The sequence below is a fragment of the Lissotriton vulgaris genome, unplaced genomic scaffold (genome assembly GCF_964263255.1).
Source record: "Lissotriton vulgaris unplaced genomic scaffold, aLisVul1.2 SCAFFOLD_1192, whole genome shotgun sequence".
NCBI lineage: Eukaryota > Metazoa > Chordata > Amphibia > Caudata > Salamandridae > Lissotriton > Lissotriton vulgaris.
This window is the reverse complement of record NW_028246048.1, coordinates 352,029-374,099: the sequence shown is the minus strand read 5'-3', so window position 1 is coordinate 374,099 and position 22,071 is coordinate 352,029. Positions and strand designations below refer to the sequence as shown.

General features: G+C 49.9%; 1 protein-coding gene and 1 long non-coding RNA gene across 2 annotated transcripts in view; one reads left to right on the top strand and one right to left on the bottom strand.

Annotated features, from left to right (window-relative positions):
- The window catches only part of LOC147666155 (uncharacterized), a 366,839-nt gene that overhangs the window by 198,151 nt on the left and 146,617 nt on the right, over window positions 1-22,071 (top strand). The gene's annotated exons all lie outside the window — the stretch shown is intronic.
- LOC147666156 (uncharacterized) lies at window positions 3,028-20,997 on the bottom strand. The gene is made up of 2 exons (XM_086949262.1): window positions 20,863-20,997; window positions 3,028-4,722 (listed from the first exon to the last, which is right to left on the bottom strand). Exon 2 carries the CDS (start codon window positions 4,714-4,716, stop codon window positions 3,883-3,885), a length of 834 nt encoding a protein of 277 aa, XP_086805388.1. The 5' UTR covers window positions 4,717-4,722; window positions 20,863-20,997; the 3' UTR covers window positions 3,028-3,882.

The window sequence follows — 22,071 nt, the reverse complement described above, 5'->3', positions numbered from 1 at the left end:
GGTGGCATTTTAACTTCTATCGAAGGGTTAATAGGCAAGGGTTCAAGCACATTGTTAACACCCGACAAGACAATGTGATGTTGGCGGCAGAGCAAGTGATGTAATAAAGACAGAGCCACCTCTCGCGAGAACTGATAGTTAGTCAATTGCAAGCACTCGCGCGGGCGTCTAATTACCAACCTCGGCGCCCACTCGTCCAAGCGCAGTCTATCATCTGCTTTCCCAATGGCCATTTAAGTAACTGCGGCTGGTGCGTTCCAGCCCGCGGATCCACCACTCCCTGCATCTCAATGCGTTCATTAAGCGCGAAACCAAACGTCTTAAAATAGGATTACACGTCAACCAGATTCAAAGCCTCTTTTTGTGGCCTTTCCGCACTGCGGGAAGCCTGCCTTGAGCGGGCCGTGTCTGCAAAGGAGCTGGCTGGAGGCGGAACCCAAATATTAACCTAATCTAAGGAGAGGACCTAAGACTCTCTGGGCAGCTGATGAGATCCAATACTAAAAACCATATATATATATTTTTTTGGAGCTTTGTAAAGTTCAACTTGTACTTTTTAGGTTATTTCACAATGCTAAAATCTGGTCTTTAAAGAAAGTAGGTTTATGACCCAAGTGTTGGCAGGGTGTCCTGATGTACAAACATTAAGCCAGCCGTATTTCAGATTTACGCTGCTGAAAATAGAAGTTAAGAGGAGTTGGGAAGGGGTATAGGGGAGAGTCCGGCACAGGGAAACAAAAGCCTTTACTACTTCTGTTGACAGGGACCAGACAAACACAGCGTTTCCCTTGCGGGAGCGAGCAGGGGCACCATCTGTTTTCAAGATAATTACTAACAGATGATGCCGATGCTCGCTCCCGCAAGGGAAACGCCAAACGTGCACGAGTTGCAATAGTAAGCAATGCAAAACGTGCAAGTTTTTGGCCAAATTGCTGATTGATTCCAAAAGATCCCCTCCTATGCTGCTCATGCGTGCTGCGTAGGCAAGACCTAAAAATGGAGGCATGGCATGATGACTGATGCTTATGGCGTGAGTACTACTTACGGTTACGCTCCGGGGCACTGCCTTGAATAACTACTGGGCCCGCCGCCTGGTGCAACTGCTGCGCAGCAGTTTGCCCTCAACGTGGTTGTGCTGATGACTCGTGGGGGTGCATGGGTGCCGACGGGCTGCGGCAATTGAAAAATAATCTGCGCTCAGCACCCACAACCAAATCCAGCCGAGGCCCAGCCCAAATGGCCCAATCAGTGTCTGAGTCCTGCCCACCACCCGGCAACACTGAACTAATGGCCGCCATCACCATGACTCGCCGTCATCACATATATATGATTGATTCACTGACTTATCGAAATTATGCAGTAATATTTGCTCAATCAGTCTCCGGCTCACAAGTCACAATGTAGCACTCACCGAGACCCGGGAGAGATCGAGAAGTTACAACAGCACTCTGCGCCGAGTCAGTAAGCTCTAACACCATGCAAAATGTGACGTCCTGTCATGCAGACTCGTCACTTCGTGTAGACCCAGCCCTGAAAAGTAAGTGCCGGTGCTAGGCACCGGCACAAATTAAGCAGTGCCACCATCCCTGGGAAACACTAACGGGAGTAACAGCAGGCTATAGTAAGACGGCGAGGAAGTTTTGTAATCAAGAGAGAGCACGACAGTCGGATTTCACAGAACGTCATAGTGCTGGACAATCAGGGAGTTTTTTGAAGCTACAACATTAGCGGTTAGAGCATTGAGTACAACGTACTAAGGTTCGCCCCTGATGAAGGCACTTTGGTAGTGCCGAAATGCATTGGGCTCTTTCAAAAAATGTATATTATATGGCACTGTAAATTATAACATGAATATAAATGTTAATGTTATTTTGGCTGTTATTTGGACTGTGTATGGAATATGAACAATTGCATAATAATATTATGTGGTAAAATACACACATGATAAAAAGAGATAAAAAATGTTAAAATAAAAAGAAGTAACTGAGATCATATAAGGTTTATTATTTATTGAACAAATGAAACTAGTTTAGGTGCATAGCACCAAGTGAACAGTGCACGGTTCGTTGGGCCAACATACCCAACATAAACAAACCATCCCTGGGAGGGCCTGTCATTCCCAATGGGGTCTCAAATTGCGACAGGCTCATTAATATTCATGAGCATCGCAATTTGCGACCCCATTGGGAATCGCTATCCATGTTAAACACACTGTTGTACATGACAAATAGCGCCTTGCAAATTGCGAATCGCAAATGCGACTCAATTTGCTATGTGCTATTTGTCAGGTCGTACATCTGGCCCTAAATGAGTTGTACTCTGAAATGAAAATCGGGATTGTGGTGTATATTTTGTTTGCGAGCCAAACTAGATGAACCTCATGAGCCTCTTGTGAGATGAAGCTTAGAGGGATGTTCATTTGCATCCATAATTCTCACAAGTTACTGGTGCAACTCGGTTTCAGAGCACTTCGACAGTTATCTAAGCAATGGTCTCAGGTACAAAAGCTCAGTTGCTACCAGTGCTAATGTGTGCGACAGGAACATTATACTTACAGGCTAATCAGTGAAATGCAAACTACGTGAAAATGTGCCCATGTATGAAATCTTCATGTGGCCCAGGCTTGGAGGCATTGATTCATGTGTAGATGCCTGGTCTGTAGGGTAGACCGCCGGATTGCGAACTGAGTGCCACCTGCTTAGGAATGATACCAGACTTGGAGCCCTGTGACACATAGGGCGAACTTTTCCTGTTTGTGCTACAGCACACCTCCAAACAGGTGGGTTGTGTGCAAACAGGGAAAATGTGCCCTATAATGTTGAATGCGCTACCCCCGGGGCAGCCGCAACTTGTGCTGCACTCAGGGCTGCGCATTCGAGTGAAATGTGGAGCAACTGTTTAATAGCTGCTCCGAGTTTCACTGTGCAGACGGCAATCCACCTGCAGTTTGAAGAGCAAATGGAGATCCCCTTGAAGGCAGGTGCAGTGAGTGACTGCACCCACCTGAAAGGGGATGTCTGAGGGGACCCTCTTTCTCACCCCCCAGCAGACTGCCTTTACAAAGCGCACTGAAAGTCAACCTTTGCAAAGGGCCTCCCCCTGTGCAGCAACATGTTGCTGCATTTTTTGTAACGTTTGATCCGTTTAAGCTCGAAACTATTTTTTTTCATGTTAAAATGTGCAGATTATGCAGCAGAGGGTAGACTGTGGAAAATGTGGCAAAGCCATAATTATGTGGAAAAAGCCTTTACGGCAAAATCACATAATTCCAGTGCCCTACAAATGGGGTGGGTACATCAGGTATTTGTGGATTTACATTCTATACAGCCCTCTATCTAATACCTGTGATGTTCTTTCTGTCCATGGAGTGGAAGTGGATGCCAGAACAGCAGATGTGCCCCTTGTTCTATTGTGCAAACTGGATCCTTACATGAAATATCCTACAAAAATAGCAGTGTTTCACCTCAATCAGTGTAATACACTTTAATACATGTCGTCGGAGATTGCGGCTAACGTGTTATTCCCACCTGACCTCAAGAAAAGATCATTTTAGCGAATGAGAACATGTTGTAGAAGTCAAAAAATAAGCCAAGATTATGATTAAAAAGATGTTCTTTTGGACAATGCTTCGGGATGTCTGAAAGCCCTCCTGCCGGGTGCCCATGCCCTGTTTTCAGTTCGCCGCCCTTTTACCGCAAGCCTTAAATTGAAAACGTCTTTGAGTGCTCTCTGGATCCAATTTCCCTTGAATTACTTACAGTCCTGCACAAAGCAAAGCAATTTCTTGGCATTGATTTCAGCTTGATACCGCCGCTCACCGTCTCACAGCCTAAGTGAATGGATACGCTGTGACTTGTAATGCGATCGGCTCTCTTCATTCAATTATTCCAGTAGAGGCTGGAAGGCCAGTTCATTCGCTAACTTTTCTATTGCATCAAACCCGTTGGCAATGTCCAGGACATCTACATACAGCGAGATGACCCCCGCCTTTCGGGAGGATGCTTCGTCGGCGTCTATTGCGATAGTGCATGCGTCTTGGAGTTGGTAGGTGGCCTCCCTAGTTGTGTGAACGCTAGCATAGTGTTGGACTCCTGCCATTTGTAAGAATCCACTCATGTCTAGGCTTGCGTCGGCCTTACTTGTCGGATTGGTCTGCAGAACTAGCGTCAAGGACTCAATTATCTCCTCCTCACTTGATATCTCCTGGTACGTGCCACCAGCATCCATGCTGCTGATGCTGGCCTCGACAGGCTCGTCAGTTGGCTGCTCATCAAGATGTTGACCTGGTTGTGAGGTTTGCAGATGGATAAGACGCCTTTTACTGTCTGCGGCGTTCTTTCCTGTAGAATGTTTGATGGTGCTATGGCTGATGAGCCTGAGTTCTTCGTTTGCCTTGTCTTCTCTGTGTGCATCTGTGCCCTGTTTCCGGTTCCTGCTGTTATTGAATCCCTTTGCCTTGGTGGAGTTTCTACCCTGGAGTGTCCCACTGTTCTCCGGTCCTATTATTAAATGCCATTGCTGGTTCTTCTGACTTAGCCACATCTGATTGGCTGCCAGCTGAAATGTGCTGGTGTCGTAGTAGTGAAGATTGTCGATGACTTTTCCTGTACAGATCGCCCCAAGCTCCAGCGCCTTTGCTTCGCTCGTTTCATCCACCCAATACTTCTGCCGGAGCTTCACCGTGTGGCGTTTCGGCTGCTCCTGTTTTCTTGCCATTGTCAGCTGTAAAAGATATTTCAAGAAAGTACAAGTTATCTTTTGATTGCTGGATCTGGTGTGCATTGCTTCTGTATCATTGCATTTTAAATGCTGGAGAGTGGTACATTAAATGGATTCTGTCTAGTTTGTTTCAGCCGCAATTCCTTCTAGTGAGCCCTATGGAAGCTGCACTAGTCTGGTTACATTCAGTGACCCACCTGCTCACACTTTGTACCTTTTTTCATGTTTAAAAACATGGAATTACAGAAGGCACACAGTGAATTATGGGTATGTTTTTCCTCAGAGGGGTTCTGAGTGACACCCAGTAGGCAACAAGAGCAAAGCTCGAGTTGTCTATGATGTCACTCAGAACCTGAGGTGAACAGCATCCCAGTGATTCACTTTTTATCGGTCTATAATATTTTGTTCTGTGTGGCTACCAAAATGTTTCGCTCCTGCGTTCAACTGCTACGCTGTGACAAAGGAGTTATCGGGTAGTCATGAATAACATGGTCTCTCCTACCTGATCCAAAGGTGGAAAACATACCTTACCTGCCACCCTGCACTAACCCCACTACCTTCCCTGCTTTCCTTCCCCTTCCTGCCCAGGGAGCCCCGTCACCCTGGCCTGAAAGTCCCTTATGAAGAGTGGGTCACCAGTTTTGTTGTCAACTATTGTGATGTCATAGTAGTGAATTATCAGATATAGAATCTGGTGTTAACAAAAGAGGTTTCCCATGGAAGCCAAGCATGACATATAGAAATATAGAAGGTAACCGTGAATTACGGAGATGTTGTTGACCGGGGGGTTCTTAATGACATCAAATAGACCATGAAAACGAAGTTCACGGTGTCAAGACGTCACTCAGAATTCCGAGGTGAAAACCATCCCCGTAACTCACTATTTACTCATCTATGATTTTATGTTATGTATGGCCTCCAACGCCATCTGCCCCTGCTTCCAACTGCTACATAGAGTTAGAGGAGGAATGGGGGAGACAAGCATAACCTGGCCTCTCCTCCCTGAGCCACATGTAAAAAGAATACCTTATCTGCCACCCTTAACTTACCCTGCTGCCTTCCCTGCTTTCCTTCCCCCTCCTGCCGCTGTCCTTCCTTCTTTCAGTCAAAGCAGACACGCAGCGCCTCGCACTCAGGGAGCGCTATGAGACTTGCCCTGAAGGTCTTTAAGATGTAGCAATAATGGTTAAAACAGTTTTGCTATCAGGTGGCGCTGTAAGAATAGCAGTGAATTATCAGATTTAGAAACTGGTGTTAACGATATTGATTTGCGATAGAAGCCATACATGGCAAATATAAAATTATAGATGGGTACATGTGAGTTATCGCTGAGGTTAAAAACGTCCATGTAACACACAGATACTCATCTTTAATTTTACTAATGTATGGTCCCCAAAATTATGTACCCTGCTTATTACTGCTACACAGGGTCAGAGGAGTAATAGGGGAGCCAAACATAAATTGGCCCCTCCTCCCTCTCCCAAATGTAAAAAAGAATACCTTAGCTGCCATCCTCAACTGCCTTCGACCACCTTTCATGCCTTTCCTCCTCCTGATGTTGGGCTTTTGCTTTCAGTCAAAACAGACAAACAGCGCTGCACTGACAGGCTCTCCTGTCTCCCTGGCCTGGGAGGCCTTTACGATGTAGCAACAGTGGGTACATCATAACTGTGGCTACATCATAGCAGTGAGTTACCATATTTTTTTTTTGTAAAATTTTTATTTTGCATACAGAGAAAAAATTAACAAGCAACAAAAGGAATCACAGTGGGCGCATGAAAGTTCCCACACAGTGGGAAGGCTGAAAAGGAAGATGAGGCAGGGTAGTAAAGCAAAATGTCTTCAGTGCTGGTAACGTCGGCAGTCCCGCAGCAATCCCCCGACAAGGGGTAGCTCAAATAGTGCAGCCAGCAACTAGTCCAGAGTTTCTCCAGCGATCAAGTATGCCTCATCTCGGCAAAGTAACTGTCCCAAAGCAACTCCCAACCCTCCCCCCAAGAACAAACCCCCCCTCCCCCCTCCCCCCGTGACGGCGCCGCTCGCAAATCTCATTCATACACCAAGCACACCCTAGAGTTGAAACAAGTGCAAATTCCTAAGTGACGCTGGGCAAACAGCCGAGGGCAAGCCAGCAGAAAGAAAGGACACCAAGGGGCCCCATACGTGCTTGAAGTTTTTATATTTGCCAATAAATATATCCGCCATTCTCTCGAGACTCAGAAGTCTCCACAGTCTGGAGTGCCAAAGGGAAACCGCCGGGGCCTCCTTACGCTTCCAGGCCGAGGCCAGCGTGAGCTTGGCCGCACCGAGACACAGCCATAAGATCTTTTTGTCAGCTCGCGATTGGTGTTCCAGGCCGGGATCCCTCAACCCCAGCAAAACGAATTCGGGGGAGTCGTCGATAGGGTACTGCAAAATGTCTTTAATATGCGACAAGATCTCGGCCCAGAAGGGCTTAATGATTGGGCAATCCCACCAAATGTGGCGGAAATCCCCCAAAAGGCCACAACCCCTCCAACACCTGTCCGTGGCCGCCGGGAAAATGCGATGAAGTCGGGCCGGAACCATGTACCATTGCGTTAGGGTTTTGTAATGGGCTTCCCTCAAGAGTACGGAGTGGTTAAACTGCGTCATGTCCTTCCAGATCGCCGACCATTCTCCGTCAGTGATATCCCTCCCCACCATCTCCTCCCACTGCTCCATGTAACGCGGTCTAGGGGAAAGGGCCGAGCGGAGCAGCAGCTGATATAAAAAGGAGATAGCCCCCTTCATGGCCGAGGTCTTCAGGAGAAAGGCCTCGAAGTCGGACAAAGGTCTTGTCGCTGCTTCCCGCAACGTGGGTGCAGTGGCCCAGTGTAGCAGTTGTAAATGCCGATACCTTTCCCCCGGCGGCACCTGATAGTCCCGCATGCAGTTCTCGAACGTCAAGGGGTCGGGGCCATGAAACAAGTGAAGTAATGCCCGGCATCCCCCCTCCCTCCAAACGTCAAAGGGGCCCTCGGTGAGTGCCGGGGAAAATTCTGGATTAAAATGCAAGGGAGTGAATGGGGATGGGAAGGTCGTCCACCTCTCGTCACTGGCTAGTGTGTCCCACACTTTCAGTGTGGTCCCCGTGGGGGTACTAATGTATGCGTTTACCGGACGGTCGCGCTTCGGCTTCCACGCTAGGTCCCAGATGGACCGGCCTGCCACACTCCGGTCCATGTGCAGCCAGTGTTTGTCAGAGAACTGCTGCGACCACTCCACCATAACTCTAAGTTGGGCCGCCTTGTAGTAGAGGTGGAAGTCCGGAAGGCCTACCCCTCCGTCATTCCGCAGGCGCCGCAGAAGTGTAAATGAGAGCCGCGCCCGACCACCTTGCCAGATAAATTTCAACATCATCGATTTGAGTTGGCTAAAGAAGGTAGAGGGCAGTGGAATAGGCAAGGCCTGGAACAAGTATAGATATTTGGGGAGAAGGACCATTTTGACAGCATGTACCCGTCCCAGCCAGGACAGGAATTTAGGCTTCCATTTCTCCAGCTCCACGCGTGATCTGGCCATGAGGGGCGGGAAGTTGGCCGCAAAGAGACCGCCCACCGTCGGGGTGAGGTGTACCCCGAGATATAGCAGGGAGCCCGAGGCCCAGGCCAACGGCGTCGTCGCCTTCACCCGTGCCACCTCGGCCTGAGACAGGGTCAGGTTCAGGACATGCGATTTGCCATAATTGACCTTGAAGCCGGCCACCGCCTCAAATTCCAGCAATATATCACGAACACACGGAAGGGAGTCAGCGGGGTCGGCCAACGACAAGAGGACATCATCCGCAAACAGGGTGATCTTGTGCTGTTCCCCAGTGAACGGGATGCCCTTCACCCCCTCATGGTCCCGGACTGCCAGTGCCAGCGGTTCAATGCTGAGTGCAAACAGCAAGGGCGAGAGGGGACATCCCTGCCTAGTGCCCCGCGAGTGTCGGAAGAAGGCCGACAAGTGGCCGTTCACCGCCACCCGTGAACGCGGGCTGCAGAAGTTAGCTCTTACCATCGCGATGAAACGATCGGAAAACCCGAATGCCCGCAACGTGTGGAAGAGAAAGCCCCAGTCCACGCGGTCGAAAGCCTTCTCCGCGTCCAGCCCCACCAAGACCACCGGGATGCGGAACCTATCCGCCTTCTCTATCAGGTGGATGACCCTCCGGGTATTATCATGCGTTTGGCGGCCTTTGATGAAGCCCGATTGGTCAGCATGAATAATCGACGGCAGCAGGTCTTGCAGGCGGCTCGCTAATATAGCCGAGTAGAGCTTGGCGTCGATGTTGAGTAAGGCTATAGGGCGGTACGAGGCACACCGCTCCGGGTCCTTCCCCGGCTTCGGCAGGACCGTGATCACTGCTTCCGCCAGGGTCCCAGAATTCACCCCAGGTCCAGCCATGTCGTTGAAGAGGGCGACCAGGAAGTCGCACACCTCCGTTGCATAGGTCTGGTAAAAGACAGCGGTGTACCCGTCGGGGCCGGGGGCTTTGTGTAGTTTCAGATTTTTAATAGCCGCGAGGACCTCCTCCCTTGTGATCGGAGCCTCAAGTAAATCATTCCAGGCCCCTGGCACCTGCGGAAGCGATAAGCGCTGCAAAAAAGCACGTTGATCAGCCGCGTCCAACTCTTCCCCCGCGTACAACGCCGCGTAGAAGCGGCCAAAGACATCAGCCTTCGCCCCGTCATCGTGCTGGAGCACTCCTGCCACGTCTCTAATCCCACCTACGTATTCCCGATCCCTCTTGTCCTTCAATTGCCGGGCAAGGTGTCTACCAATCTTGTTGCCCCCAGAGTAGGAGAGCCGGCCCAGCCGCAACAGTGTGAGTTCAGCCCTATTCGTGTAGTGAGACTTCAACTTGCCCCGTACTGCCGTCAGGGGACGTAGGGTCACCCTCGATGGATTAGCTTTGTGTTCCCTCTCAAGCGCGAGTACCTCTGCCTCCAGCGCTTCCCTCTCCTTCCTACGTAAGGCGTTCAATTGGGAGTTGAGGCCCAGGCACGTCCCCCTGATCGTCGCCTTAAAGGCGTCCCAGGTGGTCATTAGGGACGTGTCCGAGGGAGGATTGCTATCAAAAAAGTCCCGGATGGCCTGACGCAAGGCCTGATGGGATACATCGTCGCGGACCACCGAGGCCGGGAAGTACCATTTCCGGTTCGCGGTGTCCGGCGGCGACCACCGAAGCGTGAGCACTAGAAGACTGTGATCCGAAACAGAAATCGGGAGAATGGCGGCATCTAAGATGTTCCCTCTAAGGGACTGGCTGAGGAAGACGTAGTCCAGGCGGGAGTAGGAGTGGTGCACATGGGAAAAGAACGTGTAGTCCCTCCCAGCAGGGTGAAAAAACCTCCAGCCATCCACCAGGCCCATCTCTTCCACCCCCCTCTGTGTACTCCCCGAGAAAACCCCGGTATCCGCCCTCCGGCCCCCAGAGCTGTCCATCTCCCCATCCCAAACCAAGTTATAATCACCCAGCATGAATACAAGTCCTTCCGCAAAGTCCCCCACCTTCTCCAGCAGCTCCTGCAAGTAACTATTTTGGCCAGAATTAGGCAAGTAGAGCACCACAAACGTACACAACCTGCCCTGAATGTGCCCCTTGACCATCAACCACCGTCCTTCTCTATCAGTGCGGACTCCCACAGGCTGAAAATGCAACGCTGCCTTAAACATTAACGCCACCCCCCGATGCTTCGTGACAGCTGAGGACCTGTACACAATGGGGTACGCCCTGTGTCGGAGCCGCATTTCATCCTTTCGAGCTAAATGGGTTTCCTGAAGCCCCACCACATCGAGGTGATGGTCTACAAGGTATTTCAGGACCTTCTGTCTCTTCTGAGGGGAATTCAAGCCCTTGACATTCCAAGTGCCTATACTAATCGGCATAATAAACACCTCCCAAAGAACTTGCTATCAGAAATACAAAATGGCGCCCAACCCACCTTCCACCCCACCCCCCCACCACGTGCTTCCAAACGTTCCAAGAGCAGTCGCAGTCTCAGCCCCTCTACAGCATGGTGCGCATCCCACCACTCATTCTCTACATTCATCCCAAAAGGCCTGCCGTCACGGCCCCCCCTCCCCAACAGTCCCCCAACCAAAGCCCCCCCGAACCAACACAGAACATTGTACAAAAGTGGAAAAAAAAGTGCATAAACCATACTCAACAGGATCAGTAGGCCGAAGTCCGTAGGAAGCCCCCAATCGAGCGACAGGCCCGAGGAATGAAGCCACTATTCCCCTTGGCCGTAATCAAGGTCGTCTCCACCAGAGTACTTGCACACCCTTGATCAGAAGGCCCGAGCCATCCCGGCGCCAATCCGCCGTGTTGGGGCTCACGCCGCCCCAGAGCTGAGCTGTGAAGCAGCCAACGTGGCCGAGGCCACCGAAGCGACCGCTGCTCCTCGTTCCTGCAGGCTGGTAGAGAGGTCCGGGCGCTGTCTCGCAGGGGATCCGGCGGGAGAGCGCCCCACCCTGTGCCAAGAGTTCGATCGGCGGCGCCGCCGAGATGGGGAGGCCGCAGTGGCCTGCGATGATGGAACATCCGCCAGTCCCAGGAGCTCTTTAGCCGCCTGAAGTGTGCGTACTTGGGCTAGGTGGTTCTGCCATCTGAAAATTATTCTGAAAGGGTGCCCCCAAGAGTAGGCAATCCCCCTCTCTTTCAGGAATGCTGTGATAGGACGGAAGTCCCTTCGTTTCTGTAAAGTAGAGGCCGCTAAGTCCTGGAACAGCTGGGGACTATGGCCACGGAATTGCAATGAGTCGATGGTCCTGGCCTTCCGTAGTATTCTCTCCTTGAGTTGGAAATCGTGGACGCACACCAGTATGTCGGGGGGAGGACCCCCCCCTCGCCGCGGCAGGCCCACCCGGTGCACTCTGTCCATCCGTATCTCCGTCGTGTCCTCCTCATCTAGGACCTGGAGGAACAGCTCCTGCACGTAACCCCGGAGGTCTCCCGCCTCACCGTCCCAGGGCACCGCCCGTATGCGAATGTTGTTCCTACGGGAGCGGTTTTCAAGGTCTTCCGTATGCAGTTGGAGATCCAAATTCTGCTCGGTGAGGCGGATAATGTCTTGCTGGAGCATGTGAACATCCGTGGCGACGCTCAAGTCCCTGTCCTCCAGGGTCGCCACCCTCTCGCCTATGCCGTCCACATCCCTCCGCACCTCCCGCAGGTCGGAGGCGAGCTGCGACCTGAGTTCCGATATGTCCTCCCTGATGGAGGCAAACAGCTCCGACATGAAGGCCTTCGTCACCGGAGCGTCTTCATCAGATTGCCTTGATGACCCACTCGCTCCAGGGGAGGCCGGTTGCTGGGAGGCCTTGTCCTTTCCCTGGTTTCGTTTGCGCTGCACTGTGGACATGACGCCCCGCGTCGACTCCACGTGGCCAAGGAGGCAGCGGGGGCAGCAGGCGGGCCAAGCACTCAGTTCCTTCCTTCACTAGTCGTTTCCGGGCACCTCGCCCCAGGCACTCAATTGTGAGCGTCTCTTTTATCCCAGACGGGAGCTCCAGGGGTCCAGCGACCTGGCGCCTCGATCCTCCAATCCTCCGCCACCAATGAGCGGTAGATTCACTCCCGTGCCCCGTTGTCGTCCGGCTCCGTGCGGCAAGCAGGCCCTAGGCTCGGATAGTTCAAGCAGGCCACAGGCGCCACCCACGTGGGGGACCAGTCCACGGCGTTAGCAGTGGGCCACTGGTTGTGCAAGTGGCGCTACTTGGCCAGGGGTCCTCTCACAGGTGCGGCGGGGTATGAGCCGGGTCTCGCCGATAGAGCCTCCCTCGTCCAACTCCGGTCCGCTCAGCCGTCCGTTTGCTCCAGCGCCTGCAGGCGGATCTAAGGCCCCGCCCCTCGACCACGCCGGGCCGCGATGGTTGGAAAGCCCGGGGTCTCACAGGCCGCAGGCTGCGAACGTCCTCGCAGGCGCTCTGGGGGTCACACCGCTCCGGGGACCCCGCCAACGTCCGCCGCTCTGCTAGGCGAACGTCTCCGCCGCCGTAGGGGCTCGTGGGTACCCCCAAAGTCGTGCTATTAGTTGCTATGTTGGATCAGCGCCGGAGCGGCACGAAAAGGCGTCCTACTCCGCCGCCATCTTGGCCACGCCCCCCGAGTTACCATATTTTGAATTTGGTATGAACGATAGAGGCTTCCGATGGAATCCATGCATAACATTTGTGAAAACTACTGTAACATATACATTGTTAAAATCCAATGTTTGTAAATTGATTGTAGTCTAAAGTGTTTATTTCAACTATAGTTATAGCAAGTAAGTCGTGTGTAAACACTGAACCTGTAGGTTTTTGGCAGCATTCAGTGGTCTACTTAAAGTCTATGTTGTTTTGTGTTTTGAAGAATCCCATAAACTTTCAAAACATACATAATATTTGGAGTTGCAGTGTTTATAAATTGGATGCATCTTTGCACCATCAACAGTATCCAACCCAAACAGGGCGGCCTCCGTTGCTGTTTACGTAGAGCACAGCATCCTTCCCAAAATGTTCGGATGTAGGTATACGTCCCACCCTTGTCCTCTTTGGCGTATCCTGTTGTCTTCCTTTCTTGCTATCCTTTTCCCCCTCTAGCAGTTGTAGCAGGAGTCTCTATTACATCCTCTCCCTTCTGTCCTATTCCTCTTTGGACTTGTCCTGCTGGTCAGTCTCCTGCTGCCTGACCTGTCCCTCTGTCGTTGAACTCCCCTCCCTTACTACTCTACTTTCTACTTCTTGTTCCTTGTGCCTCACTTTGAGCTACACTCTTTGTACTAGTGCTCCTGGCACCTTATTCTCTGATCTTCAGCTTCTGTCTTCTCTGTGCTTTTCCCATATATTCTTTACTCAGTGGACCCTTTCCCACTTCATACTTTTTCACTTTTCTCCTTTGGGCCATAAAAAGGGCTCCTTCCTACCATGGCCAACAGACTCCCATTTTTCTATGTGTACACTTTCCATTTTTGAAGTCTTGCCTCCACAGTCCCCCTTCTCCAACACCATGACTGCTGTTCTGATTGCGCCAACTCCCATCCTCGTCCTTATTTCAGTGGCGGCTGGCACGGATCGGAGAAGGCAGGGCGACGGGTGGGGACGAGGAGGGGGTAAACTGAAGAAAAAATAATGCAACTTTCCTTACCTCCTCGCCGCTCCTCGTCGTCCCTTGTCGTCATACCTCGTCACCGTCCCTCCGCTCGGTAAAAACCAGGAAGCACACCCAGGCCCCGCTGACCAATCACAACGCTGCAATGCAGCGTTGTGATTGGTTTGAGCGCCGTGGTTCAGCGCTCAGCCAGGAAATAGGGTACTGGGCATGCTCTCTATGCAGGCTGTGATGCAACCTTCATGGAGAACATGCAAAGTTTGCATGACTGTTTCGGGCCGGCCAAGCAGCCATTGTGCACTTATGAGGGTGCCACTACTCCTCCCCTGCTCCTAGAGCAGAGCAAACCTGCCCCACACGCCAAGCCACAGAAGGAACAAAAAAATCATTTTATTTTTCCTTTATTTCCGTTGCGGAAAGCAGTGGGGCGATGCTCCTCCGTCTTAGTGGAGGAACCGCCACTGCCTTATTTTGACTTTTGTCTGAACAACTTTTCCACACGTCCGCTACTATATGCCTTTTACCTAATTGTTGCTTCCTCTGATCTGAATACCTTAATATGTTCCCTTCCTCCCCTGAGCACACACTTTTATTATTTCATTATTCTGGCCCTCCTCAGCATCCAAAACTCCACTTCTGTTCTCATTCACCCCCTTCTCCCTGTCTTTATCCATCTGATGCAATGTAGTCTCTCGGCGAAAGCGATAGAGCAGCCTCCCTGCCCGTCCCCTTCAAATGTGCTGATGGTGATAGTCTCACAATAATGAATGTTAACACTGTCATACACAAATTATAATCCTCAGTCACCCCAGTGGCCTTACAGACCCTCCCCCAGCCCAAACCAGGTATCTTATTCCCACAGGCTATCTCACCAGCTGCACCCATCTATGCCCCTTGATCTGGTGAGTTCCTCTCTGGCAAACATAGCCTCTTAATTCTGCACATAGCTTAGCATCTCTCCAGGTGCTAAAATGTGTTTTACACTGTGACAGTGCAAAGCAAACTGGACCCTACCTTTTAGCGTCCAGCTAGGTGGATTTCCTAGGCTGAGGGTATCTTGCATGGTCCTGACCTTATCAGCGTCACTTCTAGGTAACCTTTTTCTTTTTTCTTTGCTCCTTCTTGTTCTTTGGACGCATACACTTCTTGAAATATGCAAAACCATGCTAAGTAGTCCAATTTGTGATACCCTTAAAATAATTCAACATGGAACACCATGAAGGTGAGAACACTAGGACTCCGAAACAACAAGATACGAAGAAGTAACCCTGGGACAGAGTTGTATCATCAAGGCACATTGTCCACAACACTTGCAGGTAGCAAACACACCAACCACAGTTTCACCTGTGGTAGTAGCTGCTAAAATGAAGCACATGGGTCAAAGAGGTGATGTAGGCTTCTGGATATTCCTTAGTGCTGCTCTAAACAAACACAGACACACAGACTAGTGCAAGTCACTGACACCCACATGCTACTTCCTTTTGCAGTCATAAGTTGTCAGGTTCGATTTTCTTCTTCTGTTATATCCTTTTTCATCTTCTGTTCTTTTATTTTTACCTTCCTTTTCATTTTGCCCCAGGTGCCCTGCACCTGGGTGTGCCATCGCCCTATGTATTCGCTTGCAGGGATTCTGTGGCATCTCTTGGCCTGGTTGTGTGATCTGGAAATCCTACCTTTGCACTACCTACATATGGTGCGTGTCTGAGACCAGAAGGAATTTCATTGGTACCTCTTAAGTCCAGATGATGTGGTGGTCTCATTGGTGGCATATGCAGCTCCCATTTGAACTTTGCACCAATTCTTTAGTGGATCAATCGGCCACAGCTCGTATTGCTCAGAAGAGGACAGTCTCTGAAAGTAGCATATAACAAGCATTTGCAATGCAATAGGTATCGCAATTGCGAGATTTTGAGTTATTGGCATTATAAATGACAATGCCTTTAATTTATGTGTTTAAAAAACCTGCAATAATAAAAGGCATTGTCATTTACAATAGGTCAAAGTTTCTAAAATGCGAGACCTATTGCATTGCAAATGCTTGCTGTTTACAAGTGCCCCATGCTGTGCTTTCACGTTACGAGGCTACGCCCCTTTCTTTAGACAATCCATGTCCACAGAAAGGTCAGCGGTCTCTAATAAAGTGAAAGCGCGGTATAGGGCGCTTTTATGTTTGTTAAGTTGACAAACAAATTCTTTTTTTTGTAAAAGCGCCCCTTGAAAGTGTGCATGGAGTGCTGAATGTTGCAGCAAAGCATGTAGCGCCTGCAGTAGGAGAAATGCATTAAAGAAAATAGTACTCACAAACTAAATGAGACATACCCTGTCACAACGGAAGTAAAAGGCCCAGTCCTCATGGGAGGTTACAAATGTAGACAAGGCGGTATTAAGGAGGGACTAACAAGCCTATTAACAAATCTGAAGCCAGGATTTACGAAGGACAATGACACAAGCCAATGACAAATATGGGTGGAGAGTGGGCAGGGCTTTAAGTCCATACTCCAATACAGCATGGCTCGCAGAGCAGCACATACACAAAGATTGGATAACGTGGTAGAGTCCTGACTGTTGCTTCTATAATTCCTTCAGACCTAGGACAGCATCACAGTAGAGCTAGTGCCCCTGATAACACTGCCCTGATGGATCTTGTAGTCAGTCAGCTTTGCAGCCTTCCATTTCCATACTGCTGTTGGCAGAACGTCACTACCACCTACATGAAGGGGGGATCTGTGCCAGCTGTGGTACATTTCACCTGTGGGAGATATCAAAATCACTTCTAACATAATTCCACAAAATTATTTTTGTAGATTTTGTTGATGATTAGATTTTGGCGTGTGTAATATAGTTCCCATAACACTGAAGCACCTTCATCGTTTTAGTCTCAAATTTTCAATAAATCAAGTGCTTTTGAAAAAGACCCTGATTTTAGCAAGAATTAAACTTCAGTTCTGCTGGGGGTATTCCATAATTTCATTTGTCAGAAATGTCAGGCTTTATCAAGGTGATCTGAGTGAAAAGGCTTTATTTCGATACGTAAATATCTTAAAAGCAATACATTACAAACATGCAATTTCAAGAATTAAGAAAAAAGACTTACAGTTATAATTTCATAAACCAGTCAGATAAAAATGCAATAAATAATTAAAAATAGTATTAAATTGAAATGGAAAGCCTTTTTGTTCTAATCATCCAAGCCCATTTTAGGAATTTGGAGACAGCACAAACTATAAAAGGGGAAGTATCGGTTAATAAAATGCGGAGGGCCACCAAATGTTGTCTGGTGCCGAGGAGCCTGCATAGAGGTACCAGCCATCGCTTCCTTGGGGCACGGTAATCGGGACATTCGAACAGAAAGTGTGCCACTGACTCGACCCTTGTAGGACACGCCGCACAGAAAGCAGAGGGCTGAGCCGTTGGGGATCTCCACCTAGACACCAAATCAGCCAGTATTAAAGTGCCCACTCTGAATTTAAAGTAGAGGGCCCTATCCAGGGAGATGGAGATTAAATCCAGGTAGGGCTCGAATGCTACAACGTCTTTAATTTGTAAAAATGCAGTGGTTGAGTTGCAGTGGCGGGGGTAACAAATTAGTTTGTTGGTTACCCAGTCCCAATATATCTTTTTCAGGATGACTTTTGGAGGGGCAGAACGGGTAACCCAAAAATTTTCCAAACCTAACTCCACCAGGAGGCTCTTGATGTCTCTTAACCATTTTATGCGATGCCATCCTTCCATTGCAATTACTTCGGACAGACCAGCTGCATAGGAGGCTAGCTCCGGTACCCTCCATAAACGGCCCTAGAGGAGCAGCGGCCGCAATCGTGCCTGGTCCATGATCGATTTGCAGCCCGTGTCGAGAAGCACTGGGATAGTAGGTGTGCTTGTTGGAAGTAGCAAAAGGTCTTTCAAAAATGTATTTTCTGCTTTCCCCAGTGCTTCTAAATTTGTGGAGCCCCATAACTCCGCCCCATACAAAGCCGCTGGAGCCCCTCTGGCTTTGTAAATGTCTATTGCTGGGGTGATGCAATGTTTGGAGGAAGAACGGTGTTCCCTGAGTATGGCACCCGCCATACTCAGGGAACACCGTTCTTCCAAGGTGATCTGTAGATTTATTGGCTGTGGCCAGGCCTATTCCAAAATGAGGTGTCAACACACTCAATATGGAAGAAATGGAAAGGTGGGGCATCAGAGCCTGTTTGGGGGTCTGTAGGGCTGACACGGGCTTCTGGGTATCAACCGTGGTGGCGGAGGTCATTTGCTACGGGTGTCTTGGGGTCTGCCTCACTATGGCTCTGCAAACTGGCGCAAGTGCACTCTTTGGGCACTTGACTCTCAATGTAGTGAGGGCGAGCATCAAAGGCTTCTCAGTGAGGTGGTGTGGGGGCAAGAGGTCAACACTCAACAGTCAAATACAATCTCAAGGATTGTGCTGTCCAGCCGAGTGCTCATCTTAATAACAATATAGGGCTGTATTATCACACTTAAATGTAATATGTCAGTGGGGCTCAGAAGCACAATTGCAACTGTGGTCTCCACAGTGTAATCATAATTAGGACCTAGTTAGGATAGGAAAATGATGTTTTGGCTTGCTAATACTTTGGCGCCATTTGACAAACCTTCATTAAACTTTCCAAAAAAGGTTGTCCAGAGCAGCCCCTCCCTGAAAAGGTTTGAAGTGAGCCATCAAGTGGGGGCCGAGAAAAAGAGGCGGGGGGGTCCCAAAACAAAATTTCCTCATGCAATTTTCATAGCAATTGTTGCACAGGACTACAGCCAAAATGGGCAAACAGAATTACACTTAATTTGCCAGAAAGCCAGATCTTTACCCAGAAAACGTGCTTTATGTGATGTGGTGTAAATACTTTGAGTCACTTTGGGGAAATGAAGGTCGCAAATATATAGATATCGAATGGTTGAGTGCACAGGACTCCTGCAGGAGTGCAGCGAGCACCCAACGTCAAATAACAGCGATCTGATTGGCCACTGGGGCCTTTTTTCCCCAGAACCCACGATTGCGAGGATGATGTGAAGGACCACCCCTGCTGTGAGTGAAGGACCACCCCCGCTGTGAGTGAAGGACCACCCCCGCTGTGAGTGAATGACCACCCCGCTGTGAGTGAAGGACCACCCCCGCTGTGAGTGAAGGACCACCCCCGCTGTGAGTGAATGACCACCCCGCTGTGAGTGAATGACCACCCCGCTGTGAGTGAATGACCACCCCCGCTGTGAGTGAAGGACCACCCCCGCTGTGAGTGAAGGACCACCCCCGCTGTGAGTGAAGGACCACCCCCGCTGTGAGTGAAGGACCACCCCCGCTGTGAGTGAAGGACCACCCCCGCTGTGAGTGAAGGAGCACCCCCGCTGTGAGTGACCACCCCCGCTGTGAGTGAAGGACCACCCCCACTGTGAGTGAAGGACCACCCGCTGTGAGTGAATGACCACCCCCGCTGTGAGTGAAGGACCACCCCCGCTGTGAGTGAAGGACCACCCCCGCTGTGAGTGAAGGACCACCCCCGCTGTGAGTGAAGGACCACCCCAGCTGTGAGTGAAGGACCACCCCCGCTGTGAGTGAAGGACCACCCCCGCTGTGAGTGAAGGACCACCCCCGCTGTGAGTGAAGGACCACCCCCGCTGTGAGTGAAGGACCACCCCCGCTGTGTGTGACCACCCCCGCTGTGAGTGAAGGACCACCCCCGCTGTGAGTGAAGGACCACCCCAGCTGTGAGTGAAGGACCACCCCAGCTGTGAGTGAAGGACCACCCCCGCTGTGAGTGAAGGACCACCCCCGCTGTGAGTGAAGGACCACCCCCGCTGTGAGTGAAGGACCACCCCCGCTGTGAGTGAAGGACCACCCCCGCTGTGAGTGAAGGACCACCCTCGCTGTGAGTGGGGAGGGGCTACAAAGGCATCCAAGCTTGATACCATAGAACCATAACTGATCCTGCAAAGTTGCTGACAGGCCCTCCACAACCAAAGTCACTTGCCTAAAGGTATAAAACTCTCGAGACCGGCCATCACACTTACCTGGGATGCAAAAACAAATACATGGGTTGAAGTGGTGAATTGCAAGGCCAAACCTCCTAGCAGAGCGGTCGTCTCTGGTCAACCCATGGGAAGAACTACAAACAGCGCCAAGAGGTGCTTGGAAATGAGAGAACCCGCTATATCAAAGCCTCACAACGTTCCCTTGCAGACAGTGCAAGACTGGGTGTTCCCTTCCAGGGGTGAGCATCTTTCCAGGCTCACTCGATCCAGAGACTGCGAATGAAAGAAGAGCCTGCGCTCTCATTTTAAACCTGTGTGCGCTTGTCATGATGTTGTGAAACTTGGATCAATACAGAGCCTGGAAGCCGTCAGAGTCTTTCAAAGGAATCCATTGATTTTAGATACTGCAGGCTTGCATTTTGAACCCCACACACCAAAAGAAAATATCAAAGAACTGAAAAAAACTCATTTTGAAATGCCATCAGAGATGGAGTTCATGGGGAGGGGGGGGGGGGGTGTTGAGGGGTTACTGTCTGAGTTACCCTGGGATGTGAGCTCACAGTATCATAAACGCGCGTGCACGTCCCACGGCGATTTATTTCGGAGTATACTTCGATATGAAACCCAGCAATAAATGCACAGCTTTATTTGGGTTTCCTACGGTTGATCAATTTAATAATATTTACAGTGCATGGAGTCATTTTTGTAGAGCTAAGCCACGGAAACGTGTAACTGAGCACAATATATTAGTTACATCGCCTAAATATGTCACAGATATATTAAAAATAATAAAAATCTGCCAATTGTGTCTGAAATGAATAGTGGTGCGACTAATACATACTAATGAACATTGGAACGCGAAAGTTACTTTAACAAATGAATATAACATTTCCTACTGTGCAGAATGTGACATTTTCTAGCTTTAGCACACTGTTTCACAAACTGTTTCAATTTTGTACACATAAATAAAGTTTAAGTGCCCCGAATGGCCAATACGTCAACATTAGAACTAACCTAAAAATATTTTGAGAGACCTGAAAAGTTACTCAAAAACCACTGACCTCGCTCAGGTGCTGCCCACCGACATTTCCCTGGGTTTGCACAAACACCTGAAAGAAACGGTGGCATTCCTTTATAACCCGCTGCTGAAAGCTTCAGGTGGGAGGGGGCGGTGAACGTGCACCCTCCTGTGCCCGGGCTGAAAGGGCAAGCGAGCTTTCTCTGCCTTTCTTTGTCCACTCTGGGCTTCCTTAGCAACGGAACGTCAGACGCTGCCGCTTCTGTTTACAAACGCGTGGGGTTGGCAAGGGGCGAGCACAGCCAGGCAGTGCAGGCCCAGAAGCCCAGGAGCAGTGCTTAATTTGTAAGAAACATAAGTGCCAAGGTCTCGCCAGGTGGACACTGCAACCTGCACCACACATTGCTCTGCTGCCAATGATTCTAACAACACAACTGTTAACCATCACACTGCTACAAGTGGACACATTTCGGACTATTTCAGACCCCAAAGCTATAAGAATGGATTGGGCGACAGGTAATAGCCATTTTTAATGAATATTGTATTAATAATTAAATGTTGTTATGGTCATCTCTAAATTAGCGTGACAGTGCCACTTTGTGGCCGACTGTCACGTGCGTCCTGCCGACAATTATGTGCTGGTGCCGAACACCGGACACCACCGACTCAAATTAAGCACTGTCTGGAGCACACACAAAGAAGAAAGAATCACAGGGAAGAAGGCTCAAACCTCATAGCTTAGAATGGCCAGGCTGCATGGGAACTTCTAGTAAAGTTGGATGAAAGGCATGTGTCCTTCACATGCCTAAAAAAAGAAGTGGGGGGACGCGGACGTCATGACAGGAAGTGTCGTCACGAAAGGTGGCTTGCACCATCAGACTCATTGCCTCCCTGTGCTCACCCCTTAGATGCGATTGCATCAGAGAAGCCAGCGCGTGAGTAGCGTTCAGAATGGGCTCCGATCTCGCCCCAGAGAGGCCAAAGAGTGAATGTGTAGCTCCATTTGCTCCTGTTATCGAGCTCCCGGTAAAATAAGTGGGGACGCCGTCTACCCACGTGGTACCCCGACTCGAGCCCTGGTCCTTCATACCTTTTATCTTCTTGAAAGGTAGTCTGGTTCAGCAAAGAAGCACTTAGTTTTTCAAGTGCTGATTTGTACATTTTAAAGTCTGCCTCTATTGGTAGGCGAGAGGGGTTTATTTGCTAAGTTGTCAGGTAAAAGAAAACATTGACCAGCACATTACTGAGCTAC

Bases quoted from the DNA above. Each gene is read 5' to 3' on its own strand.
- LOC147666156 (XM_086949262.1), bottom strand. From the start codon at position 4,716: ATGGCAAGAAAACAGGAGCAGCCGAAACGCCACACGGTGAAGCTCCGG.